The sequence below is a fragment of the Orbicella franksi genome, chromosome 4 (genome assembly GCF_964199315.1).
Source record: "Orbicella franksi chromosome 4, jaOrbFran1.1, whole genome shotgun sequence".
Taxonomy (NCBI): Eukaryota; Metazoa; Cnidaria; class Anthozoa; order Scleractinia; family Merulinidae; genus Orbicella; species Orbicella franksi.
This window is the reverse complement of record NC_138148.1, coordinates 16,889,072-16,902,300: the sequence shown is the minus strand read 5'-3', so window position 1 is coordinate 16,902,300 and position 13,229 is coordinate 16,889,072. Positions and strand designations below refer to the sequence as shown.

General features: G+C 37.9%; 1 protein-coding gene across 1 annotated transcript; it reads right to left on the bottom strand.

The window, feature by feature from the left end:
- Positions 1 to 7,487: 7,487 nt before the first annotated feature.
- On the bottom strand, positions 7,488 to 10,070 carry LOC145484800 (putative skeletal organic matrix protein 5). The gene is made up of 4 exons (XM_081463435.1): positions 9,574 to 10,070; positions 9,435 to 9,480; positions 9,017 to 9,146; positions 7,488 to 8,618 (listed from the first exon to the last, which is right to left on the bottom strand). The coding sequence occupies exons 1-4, from the start codon at positions 9,761 to 9,763 to the stop codon at positions 8,100 to 8,102; spliced, it is 885 nt and encodes a 294-aa protein (XP_081319561.1). The 5' UTR covers positions 9,764 to 10,070; the 3' UTR covers positions 7,488 to 8,099.
- Positions 10,071 to 13,229: the final 3,159 nt, after the last annotated feature.

Here is a 13,229-nt window from a genome sequence, read left to right as displayed (position 1 = left end):
TGAAAAAAACAAATTGTTCGTGGCTTAACGCTGCCACACGGCCGAGGGCTGCCAAACAAACCCAGAATACTTTGAGGGATCCACGTCCAACATGGCGGATATTTGGCAAGAGGATTTAAAGCGAAGAGAAGATATTGAAAGATATGTAAGACGAGAGATATAACAGGGAAGAAGCCGTAGATTTCTAGGGATTTTAAGCGCGATTTTCCGATGTATGCCTGGAGCATTCGTTCGTTAGACAGACAATTGCGATATTTCGAAATCTATTACAATAATCCAGAGGTTTCTGTGGAAGAAGTCAAAGATGCAGTGAAGGAGAAGTCGGAAGGTCCTGAAAGACTTCTTGGGTATCGTACGCTTGCTATGCACAAGAAAGTAAGGCAAGAATACAATCTTCACGTCACTCGCGATGCTGTGTATAATGTCATGTACGGTCTTGATCCAGAAGGCTTCGTACCCGGTACCTTCATATCCGGCATCTACTCCAAGGTCTTGCAGGGAGGACCCTGCTCTCCTGCGAGAATATCGCAGACCAGAGAAGTACCGAATTGCGTAGCAAAATGTCTCTCACAACAACGTTTAATGTTCTCGATTGTTAGTTCATCTTCGGTGAATGTCTAAAATTCCCTCGGCCTAATTCTCACGTACTTTTCACGTAGGGGCCAAACCACCCCCCAAATGTTTCGCCAGTTCTTGGGTATTTCACATTATTTCGCATTACTTAAAAAGTATTGACTCTTTCTACACCAAACTTGGCAGATGAGCAGGAGACCTATTGCCAGTTACATTCATGAAAAATGTCAGTAAATGTCAAAGTTGTTATGTCACAGTGATGACGTGATGTTTTTGGCCACTTTTGAAGTTTTTAATATGCATATTTTTTACAATGTGTTCGAAAGAGCACATTAAGGGGAGTTGAAACCTGAAAAAAATTTGCCCATATCACAAAAATTAAATGAAATATGGCATTTTTAAATATGGAAAATAACTTTGCAAAATATGGGGTCCCCCCCTTGTGAAAAATCCCCAAATTGGAACCGTAATTTTGTTCCAGCAAATGCAGCTATGTTGCACATGTGATGTGCCAGATGACTAAAGCAAACACAAAGAAGAGAATCGAAATAAAAAATTATTCCTCTAGTGTTATTGCGTTAAAATTAGTTTTGTTACGTCATAACCTGTGACGTCACCCGTTTTTTTACTGTTAATACCATCCAAACAAAGCCGAAAATCAAATTTCTAAAACCATACGATTTTTGACAACATATAGCTTTCTATTTTTCTAGATTATTAGCCTTCCTAGAAAAAAACCGAAAAAATAAACCAGAGAGACTGACTTAAGAAGGACAGTATGGTTAAGCAAATTCCGGGAGGGAAAGCAAAAAAATATTTAATTTACCGTATCTCAAAAAATAATCATCATAGCAAAAAACGGTTTCCGGTATTTTACTCCTCAAGTCAAGGCCTTTCCAATGACATAATCTTTACATCAGATTTTACAAAAAATTATAGCACGTTTTGGTGACGTCATCAATTATGACGTCATAATCTGCCATTTTGTCACAACCTCCAAATTAAAATAAACTGGAGAAAAAAGAAAGCTCATCTGCCAAACTTGGTTCAGAAATATATAAACCAAGCAAATATAGCCTTCATGAAACATTTGGGGGGTGGTTTGGCCCCTACGTGTTTGGGCTTTTCCTAATACCTCTGAAGATGGACTGTTAGTTCGTTTCCTTTAAGTAATTTATGCATTGTATCCCCAGCATCACGCTTTTTCCCTCTATTCGCAGTCACTTTATCTTAGAATTTTTTCCAAGCGGCGTCCGCCATATTGGAATCTCGAAAGGGATCCCGCAAAGCATTCTGAGTTTTTTTGGCAGCCCTCGGCCGTGTGATGGCGTTCGGCTGGGTAGTCAATTTAATTTTGATTTCATTTCATTTATCTTTGGTTTCATTTTATTTCTATTTTACATTTTGTTTCACCTGCTTTTGTTTTAAAAAGAAAAATAAGATCTAAATCAAAATTAAGAAAACAAATAATAATAGTAATAATTTATACAAATTTAAATATTTTTAATGGCAGTTCTCGGACACGTATTACAAACTTGAAAGTCAAAATTGCTAAAATTACGCACTGGCCGGTAAACATGCACGAAGTATCAGATAAGATCGAAATCTCCGGCGACATCACAAATTGTTATGGCGGACCGACTGGCTGATGGCTATAATTGGAATGTTAGTAACCTAATGCTAAGAGTCTTTGTTCCTCTTGACAAGCCGTCGGGAAACGAGCGACCCTGGAGAGATCTGACTTGAAGTCCAAACATATCGGACTTCCAGTTTAAGTGCGCCTAGCCCACAAACGCGTGGCTCAATCGAGTCGCTTGGGCGTGTGCTTTTTGTTTTTTTTTTCAAGCGTGCGGGAGCACCCAGTTCTTTGGGCTCTTGTCTCATGCGCAAAAAAAAAAAAAAAAAACACACAAAAGCAAAAGCACCCGAAAAAACCGGATCCTCTCGCTGGCTAGTTTTTCTTCCGATCATTTTCATTGTCTTTAAAGCCAATGGGAAATAAAGGCGTTACAGAACTAGATTAGCGATATTCTTCGCTGTGGACACCCTAAACAACTTATTCATTCTAGATTTCGTATAGTATGATCGTCCGGGTAAGTGTAGTTCTGAAAAGAACTGTTGTTGGTGACTGACGTTTTGACAACCTGAGCGGAAGTCATCTTCAGAGTCAAGTGAATAGTGTTTGTCAGTCGATGATGTTATAAGTCTGGTCCGTTGAACGTAATTGGTCAGTATAGCCATGATGGTATTGGCTGAAAGACTCGTGTAAAGTTTGTCATCAGTCATTGGTGGATTTCGATCCGTCTACTGTTAGTCAAATAGGTCGGTTTTTTGTCAGTGTATTGTTAAGTCGGTCTGTTAGAAGTCCGTTTGTCGGTTTCGTTTCCGTCATGGATAAGTCGTTTGTAAGGCTACTTCTAACCCTAGTTTCCTTGTCGCCTTGTTGCAGCTTGAAATGAAAATATCGCCTAGACTTTGCATTTCACGAAATCTCTACAATGAAAACTTCCATCGAAAACCTTATACACCCTTATCAGCAGAACCTGAAAACGCCATTTTGCAAAAAAAAAACAACAACTCAACGCTCATTTCCGTTTATTTCGTTTGATAAAGAGAGAATGATTAATGTTTTCATTATTACAGTTTTGCCTTAACTTGTCAATATTTACAGTGCTAGACAGTAAATTGCACTTTTCACCCTCATTTACTGCCAACTATCTCTTGGTGAACCAGAAACAAAAATGATAAATGTTCAAAACACATGACATCGTCCACCCTTGTCAAATACAACAGCATGATCTTTTGAATCGTAATGCCTTCTTATCCAAATGGCGCTTTGTTTCTTTGGTACCTTATTAGCGAACACTGAACTACTGCTCGAACTCTGAATATGAAAATCAACCATAAAATTCCCTAAACCAGATAACATTAAACAATCTAAAAAATAGATTAATTAATCTGTTCAATTCTCGAGTTTGTTCACAGAGCACTTTGATTTTCCTCCCTCGTATGATTTCCCACGCTATACGTGTGCGTGGCTATGTCCAAAAGTTAATGAGGCAATTTGAGAATTTTTTTTTCTCCTCCCGCCAAGCTCTGCCAGTCACGGTTTTCTACACTGCTTGTTAAGCTAAATACACACACACGAGTTCTCCTCGACAGGTACCTGTAACAATTTTTTGTTAATTGTGGGAACGAACAGCAAGTTTCCATGACCAAGTTTTCTGTCACAAGTTTTATTAGGTTATGTCAACAAATTCCAGATAAGCTTTTCTTTAAAAGAGCAATTTTATATTAACAGTGGAATTTCTCTATGTTTCATACATTTCGTTCTTTTTTCACAAGGTTTTCTAGTTGAGCATTGCATCCAAGAAAGTTTGCCACTTCACGATCTTGACAAGATGCCTTATTTAAAAGTTGGTAAGCGAGACCATTTTTTGACAAGGCGTTTTTCCAAGGGGAAAAAAACTTCCTTTAGATTGACATGCACAAGAACAAATAGAACGTATCAAATAAAAATATTATGGTGTTATACGTTTGGAACATTTCATCGTTTTGATAAAATGCAAAAACGACAAAAACTCATTGATTTATATATTTTCTTCTGAGAGTAGTATTTTAAGAAAACCGTAAAAGAATTTCACGACACAGTATTATTTTTTATCTAACTTTGATTAGGCTATAAGCAGTATCTTTTGTCCAAATACAACCATTGAGCAATGACAAACTGACACATGAAACATATTGTTGATCTCGATAGTTTGGTTACTAGAGTGCATTTTATGTATTTAGTGGTTTTCTTTTAGGTTTAGCTTATTCACCTGGACCATTTCGCAAAAAGGCAACAGAATGTCAAATAAAGACGGCATATCGATGAAATAAAGCATTAACTAAAGCATACATTATTCTGTAACTGTTTCGTTTTCCATTAGAGCGCATTTTATTCAATAAATTGATTTTCTTTTAGTCTTGTAGGTTATTTAGGCGAAAAATATTGATATCGTTCCACAATTATACTGAAATGATGTTAAATATATATATATATATATATATATATATATATATATATATATATATATATATATTCTATTTCCTTGTGGTGAATGGATTTCAAAAAGCGCTCAACTCTTAGAGGAGCATAGTATATTCATTAAATGTAGTTCAGGACTTCAGGAGTGATTCATCGTTTTACTGCTACAGACCTGTTTCGTATGGTCAACAAGTGACCACACTCATCAGGCAACATCAACGAATGACCGGTTAATTTAAATGCTGGCGGTTAAATACAAATTCAAATAGTTGCTATGGTGCTGATTATTGCGTTACGTTATCTTAAGGTTTTTGAGTACATATCTGTTTCTGTGAGGGCACGAAGTTGCTAATTCATTACGTTTGTTGAGGCTACATAGGTCTTTCCTGCAGATTATTAGAAATTTTTCGTAAAGACATAAACTGCATTTTTTAGTTACGTTGTTGTAAGGCTTGGATTTTCTGAGGACTTTCCATGCTATATTGAATGGTTTCTTGGCGTCTTTCAGTTTCCATACATGTTTTGACAGTTCGGTGCTGTTTCTTTTGTTGACGTGTCGGAAGGATGTTGTATGATTTCTGAAACGTTCTTTGAAGTTTGTTGCGAGTCCTACGTATGATTCTGTTTCTGTGTCGGTTGTTACGGTTGCTTGGTATACCACGTTCGTTTCAAGGCATTTACCTTGAAGGGGGCATTCGTCTTTTGTTCGGCAGTTGCACTGTTTGTTGGGTTGTTGTGTTGGGGCTGTGTTGTAATCGGAGAGGAGTGTTTTGTTGTGTGACGAGATAATGGATTTCATGTTGGGCATGCAGGAGTAGCTAAGCTTGAGCGTGTGTCTGTTGAAGATCTTGTTAAGTGGATGGTTCTTTGGGAAGCATTTGTCGACTATGTGGAGGAACTTCTTTCCTAGGTTGGTTTTGACGTTGGAGTTCCATGGGGGATTGTACCAGGTGATGTTTCTCTTGCGGTTTCTCCTCGGTGTTTGTATGGGCTGATGGTTGTATGTCAATTTGTAGGTGTATCCGCTTTCATTTAGAGCTTTTTGGTACGGGGGTATGGCTTCGTCGAAAACCTTTTGGCTTGATGAGATGCTTTTTAGCCTTTTGTTTATGTTTTCTGGGATGTTCTTTAGTAGTTACGGGGGGTGGTTGCTCTGTCGATGGACGTATAGTAGTTTGTTGTTGGGTTTTGTAAATGGTTTGTAGGTTCCGCTTGTGAGGTCGAAGGTTACGTCTAAAAAGTTAACTGTTTTTTTGTTTGCTTCAATCGTGATTTTGAGGCCATTCGATTTGAATACATTGGTTACTTGCTGCTTTATTTTTTCTATTTCTCTTGGCATGGCTTTGCAAACAGCTAAACCATCGTCAAGAGAAATAGAAAAAATAAAGCAGCAAGTAACCAATGTATTCAAATCGAATGGCCTCAAAATCACGATTGAAGCAAACAAAAAAACAGTTAACTTTTTAGACGTAACCTTCGACCTCACAAGCGGAACCTACAAACCATTTACAAAACCCAACAACAAACTACTATACGTCCATCGACAGAGCAACCACCCCCCGTAACTACTAAAGAACATCCCAGAAAACATAAACAAAAGGCTAAAAAGCATCTCATCAAGCCAAAAGGTTTTCGACGAAGCCATACCCCCGTACCAAAAAGCTCTAAATGAAAGCGGATACACCTACAAATTGACATACAACCATCAGCCCATACAAACACCGAGGAGAAACCGCAAGAGAAACATCACCTGGTACAATCCCCCATGGAACTCCAACGTCAAAACCAACCTAGGAAAGAAGTTCCTCCACATAGTCGACAAATGCTTCCCAAAGAACCATCCACTTAACAAGATCTTCAACAGACACACGCTCAAGCTTAGCTACTCCTGCATGCCCAACATGAAATCCATTATCTCGTCACACAACAAAACACTCCTCTCCGATTACAACACAGCCCCAACACAACAACCCAACAAACAGTGCAACTGCCGAACAAAAGACGAATGCCCCCTTCAAGGTAAATGCCTTGAAACGAACGTGGTATACCAAGCAACCGTAACAACCGACACAGAAACAGAATCATACGTAGGACTCGCAACAAACTTCAAAGAACGTTTCAGAAATCATACAACATCCTTCCGACACGTCAACAAAAGAAACAGCACCGAACTGTCAAAACATGTATGGAAACTGAAAGACGCCAAGAAACCATTCAATATAGCATGGAAAGTCCTCAGAAAATCCAAGCCTTACAACAACGTAACTAAAAAATGCAGTTTATGTCTTTACGAAAAATTTCTAATAATCTGCAGGAAAGACCTATGTAGCCTCAACAAACGTAATGAATTAGCAACTTCGTGCCCTCACAGAAACAGATATGTACTCAAAAACCTTAAGATAACGTAACGCAATAATCAGCACCATAGCAACTATTTGAATTTGTATTTAACCGCCAGCATTTAAATTAACCGGTCATTCGTTGATGTTGCCTGATGAGTGTGGTCACTTGTTGACCATACGAAACAGGTCTGTAGCAGTAAAACGATGAATCACTCCTGAAGTCCTGAACTACATTTAATGAATATATATATATATATATATATATATATATATATATATATATATTAATTACGTCCATCACGTCAGGCTCATTATAGCCGTTATGGGCAATCGACCACAATCTTTCCTGAATTATGAGTGGCGGAAACCTTGGAAGGATTTATTGAAACCTCTCTATTAATATTAGTTTGTTTTTAACAGCACAACTGATTAGACACGACAATATTGATACTCCTAGACTGGTTTTGAAAGACATTTGGTGCTAAGAAAAACAGAAACAAAAAATGAACAAAAAAATACGTAACATTGTTTAAACACGGTTATTTTGATTTTGAAAGCCTCGAGACTGCGACAGGTTTTCCGGCGACTAACATCTCGAACAGCATGCATCCATTAAATAAGTTGAGAGTTTTGCGACCCTAGCTCCATCAGCTTAGGCAGAATGTTAGTTCGCGATGGCAGGAGCGAAAAGATCATAAGACTATTCTTGACAAAGGGCATTGATGACCACGAGGCGAATATCCCAGTACGGTCCCTTGCAAGCATCATTATTTAAGCATCATTATTTCGAGATTTATTACATGATTCAAATGTTAGATTTGATTCCATACCGAGTCTGAGCTGTGATTAGTTTGTTAATTACCGTAATAATTTGTAAATGACCTGGTTGTTAAGATCCTTAAAGAACTTTGCTTGCAGTAAATGTCTGCCAAAAAGAAAATCCCGTGTTGCTTAACCATTTCTCGCACAAAATTGTGCCTAAAGACACGACTGACTCACTTAGTCCCATCACCACTTTTATTTATTTCACAACAACTGTACTACATGCTTTTTTCTAGTTTGCAGCTAACAGTTCCCAGTTCTTTTACGCAGTAACAATTCGTTGTTAACCAATTTTTCTTTAACAAGAAGGAGGCAAAATCAACATGCGAACTTTACTGAACCAAGATGTACCCCATGCCTTTAACGCGCTTCATACCATTATCTGGAGCGCGGGTCGCTTCGTTCCCACAAGTGTTGGAATCATCATGTTTCCCTCCTGTGCCAAAGCCAACTCTGGAATCACATTTATCGCAGTCGTTTTCGTTGTTGCCAAGGATACCGATTCTTGCTCTGGAATGTGGGTAGTCACCACCAACTGCATTAAATCCTTCCCTGTTACAGTTGAGCTGCAAGGAACCCCCTGAGCCAACCAGCGACTTCCATGTGTCACGACCCAGTGAGGTGGCGCGGTAGTTTCCATCAGCTATCAGTGAGTAAAGAGAGCTGGCGGTCTTGTTGATAACAATAAAGTTGGTAGTTTGGTCGATCCTCATACCGAGGCAAATCTTGGTGAAAGGCGTGTTCCAGTAGGTCGGTAGCTTGGTCTCGTCATCATCAAACCCGGTCTTTCCCCCGGCAATGTTGAAGTCGGTCTTGTTGCTCCAGAGTTCGGAGTCGTAATGAAAGGTTGACTAGAGAAGAAACAAAACAGCATTTGGCAAAATAATAACTTAAATAGAGAAAGTATGCTCAGATCAGACCATTATTGGACAAGAGATGTGACTGAATAAAAGAAAACCTTGAAACGTCCCTGGACGACCTGTACCGTTTAAAAAGTTTTTGTGTATAATTGGCCAAACGAAACAATAGCTAAACGGCACAAACAATTTCGGGCATGCCTATAGTCCTGAGAACAAGACAGGTGTAGGTTAACCTGAACGAATCAAAATAGAGCCTTTAAAGAGCTGCAGGTCAACCGAACGTCGCCATCAGCCTTCTTTGGTCTTGTGTTTCTTCAGTGTTATTTGCTTTTACTCGAAACTTATATCAAATACTGATGATTGATCTAATGAAGCTGATTCAATGGTACCTTAGTTCCATCAATTTTCATGACCAGTGTCCATCCACCCCCACCGCATGCACCAAGACCAGAGGTTGTCATGTGACAGTACACAGGAATCTCTCCAGAATCCGTTTGAAGTAGGTATGCTTTGTTTTCTCTGATGGGAAAAAATAGTTTTTACACCAAAAAAAAAGAAAATGACATTTAAGCAGTGACAATTTTTCAAAAACCGTCTTTAAATTAGCATTTTCGAAGAGTTAGATCATCATATACTGCTCCAACTAGTTTTATCCTATTTTGTGGGGGGTGACATTGTAAACATAATTTTTTTGGATAAATTGTGTTTTTGTTTTTTTTACTATCTCTAAGTTTAGAACTTATGGTGCTAAAGTTTTGCAAAACTGTGGTGGTTAATTTTACTGTAAATGTATGTTGTATCACTTACCCGTAATTATCAGCGTAAATTTCCTTGCACGAAGAATATGACTGAGCTAATCAAGAAAAAATACAACCACATACATTAAGAAGTAAAAGTAAATAGTGAGAAAAAAACTTTACGAGGAGGCTGCTATCATTTGTACTACCTGGACAACAGTTCTCCTTTATTTCGGCCTTGAGCTGTTCGAACTCTGTCTCCAATGTTGCCACCAGAGTCACCAGAGTCGCGTCAAGAGATTCAACAGTTTTGTTGCAGGTTGAATCGCCATCGACATCAATGCTTACAACTGCTACCAAGACGGATAAGAGTAAAAGCCATACCACAATGGAACGCATTTTGTCGGGTGATAAGTTCACGAGCTTCAAAGCGACTTCAGCACCGATGCAGTAATAAATCGTTATGACTGTGCCCCCACGTGTGCCGGTTTTATAAAAGAGAGTGCTGTAAATGATCGACACACGACATCTTCGCCTGTCACCTAGCTCCACCAATCACAATTTCCCACATGGTCATGTCATACTTATTCATCTTTATTAATATGCAATGTCAGCTTTTATTGGGTTTTTTAAAAGATGCTTAAAAGCATCTGAAAAAGGAAAAAGTCCGCTTGATTAACCCAAGTTTAGAAAATCACGACTTTACCCTGCAAAATTCTATCTTGAAAAAGTTACGAGTACTATCCGATATCACTGATCAGTAGTTCGTATGATTTCCCACGCTACACGTGTGCGTGGCAATGTCCAAAGGTTAATGAGGCAATTTCAGAACCTTTTTTTTCTCCTCCCACCAAGCTCTGCCGGTCACGATTTTCTTCACTGCTTTTTCAGCTAAATACACACACACGAGTTTTCCTCGACAGGTGCCTGTAACAAGTTCTTTTTAGTTGTGGAAAGGAACAGCAAGTTTGCTTTACTATATTTTCTATCACAAGTTACATTAGCGCATGTCAACTAATAGAATAAATATTTGATAAGTTTTTCTTTGAAGGCGCGTCGTAATTTCAGTTATTCCTTTCCAAGATTTCCCCGCTGTATGGCGCGACATGCGTAGCAAAATTACTTTTCGACATATTACTAATCAGTAGTTCGTATGATTTCCCACGCTATACGTGTGCGTGGCTATATCCAAAAGTTAATGAGGCAATCTGGGAATCACTTTCTTTTTTCTCCTCCCACCGAGCTCTGGCAGTCACATTTTCTTCACTGCTTATTAAGCTAAATACAAACACACGAGTTTTCCTCGACAGGTGCCTGTAACAACTTTTTGTAAATTGTAGGAACGAACAGTAAGCTTGCTTTACCAAGTTTTCTTTTAAAAGTTATATTAGCTCATGTCAACTAATAAGATAAATATTTTGATAAGTTTTTTTTCTTTTCTGAAGGCTAGTCATACTTTTCGTTTTTCCTTCTCAAGATTTCCCAGTTGAGTTGTGTATTCAAGCAACTTTGCAGGTTCATGATGTTGACAAGATACCTTAATTTATAGTTGGTAAGCAAGCCCGTATCTTGGCAAGGAGTTTTTCTAAGAAAAAAAAAGCTGCCCTATTTAATCAAGCGCATGAAAAAACTGCTGAAAATATGATTGTATGTTCTACGTTTTTCACATTTGATTGCGTTGCTAAAGATTGGTTCATATTTACCAATGGGAAAACGACATAAACTCAGTGATTTATATGTTTTTCTAAATTAGCATTTTAAGAAAACCGTAAAGAAGATCAAAATTATCACAGAATTATATTTTAATTTACTTTGATTAGGCTGTAAGCAGCATCTTTTCTCCAATATGCACCCACTGCACACGATGATGCGACTAGCGACATAAAATGACAATCAAGGGATTGAGGGAGGTTTTTTTTTCCCATTTTGATCCGTATTTTTTGGAAACCGTAAAAACGTGACGTATGTATCCTGGAAAACTTGTTTATCTTTCTTTGTCGGGCTTTTCATTTTCACACGCTAAAAAAGGGCAAGGTATGCGGCAAAAATACATTTAAACATTTAAGTATCTTTTAGCAGCTTATACATCCCTGAGAATGAGTTGCAGCTGTCTCATACTTCTCGCTTTAAGCGGGAAAGAAATTCAAGACTGTTTGTTGGCAGTGTACGGATTCTTATTGTTTGAGGTCCCAGCTGAACGTTAGAATCATTAAAGCGAGTTGGTTGTTGTTGTCGTTGTTCGTTTAATTTATTATTATTATTTTTTTTTAATTGCCGAAGCAATCTTTTAAAATCATCTTCAGCCCTAGTTCATCGTTTTAAGTAGGCTTCAATTAATTTGAATCTAAGAAGGCTACCTTTCTTAGTGGTAAGCCGTAAGCCGAAGATTCTACCGCAACTCTCCGGTAGATATTTCCCTGAGCAATTTCCCGTCGTTTATACATATATTTTTATGATTCGTTGATCTTTTTTTTTTTCTTTTTTAGTTTACTTTTAAATTTTTTTCCTTATATTATTTCTTATTGTTTTATTTTATGACTTAGTTTGTTACATGCCTTGCTCATTTTTAAAAATGTATTAGCAATGCCCGAACACCTTATTTTCAGCTGACAGCACTGCTGTTGATATCTGAAAGAGAAAGATACGCACGTACGGTTTGTTGATAGGAATTCGCAATAGATTAATTAAATATGCAAGCTTGGAAGTTATGCAGCTGGTAAACATTTTCATAGTTCCATGTCGACATGAAAACTAAACCTAAAGATGACATACTGACACATGAAACAGATGTTGTTGATTTCAATAGTTTGGCTACTAAAGTGCATTCTGTGTTTTAAGTGGTTTTCTTTTAGGTTTAGCTTATACAGGTGGAACACAACACAGAAAGGCAACAAAATGGCAACTTCAAGATGGCATATTGTTAAAACAAAGCATTAGCTAAAGCATACATTTTTCGCCATGTGCCATTTTTCGCCAACACAACACTTTAAAAGCGCAAGATGTGTTGGTGACCCTCTGTGCGACAAGAAAAAGCAGTTTAAAATGATATGTATAAGAAAAACGACTTCTTTGGTCTAGAGAAATCTTGACAACACCTAAAATCGACGATCAAAATATGGCGGAACTGTATCGAACCTAGAGGAACTGGGGTAAATAGCCTTCGTGTACGAGAACAGTTTCCGTCCTTAACAACAGGTAGCTACCAAGAGTTCGAACGTCACTAGCCGCTTCAAATTACATGGTATAAGACATTACGAGCTTCGCATTACATGGTATAGCCATGACAACCATCTTATTTCGAGATAGAATTACATGACATGAGGATATCACATTACTTATTTCGACCTATTTCGACCTGTTTCATGTCATTTCGACACATGATGAGTCGTAATATGTCGTAATATGTCGAAAGGTAATTTTGCTTAAACTGGGAAATCTTGGAGAGAAATAACGGAAATTATGACGCCCCTTCAAAGAAAAACTTATCAAAATATTTATTCAATTAGTTGACATGAGCTAATGTAACTTGTGATAGAAAATATTGTAAAGCAAACTTGCTGTTCCTTTCCACAACTAACAAAAAGTTGTTACAGGCACCTGTCGAGGAAAACTCGTGTGTGTGTATTTAGCTGAAAAAGCAGTGAAGAAAATCGTGACTGGCAGAGCTTGGTGGGAGGAGCAAAAAATGATTCTCAAATAGCCTCATTAACTTTTGGACATTACCACGCACACGTATAACGAAGGAAATCATACGAACTAATGATTAGTGATATTGGATAATACTCATAACCTTTTCAAGACAAAATATTTCGGAGTAAAGTCGTGATTTTCTAGTTTTCGTAAGACTTGGACTAAACTAAACTTG

Bases quoted from the DNA above. Each gene is read 5' to 3' on its own strand.
- LOC145484800 (XM_081463435.1), bottom strand. From the start codon at position 9,763: ATGCGTTCCATTGTGGTATGGCTTTTACTCTTATCCGTCTTGGTAGCA. The intron at 9,481-9,573 runs GTAGTACAAATG...TTTCTTGATTAG, and splicing joins AAAGGAGAACTGTTGTCCAG to CTCAGTCATATTCTTCGTGC. The intron at 8,619-9,016 runs GTACCATTGAAT...TTTCTTCTCTAG, and splicing joins TGAAAATTGATGGAACTAAG to TCAACCTTTCATTACGACTC.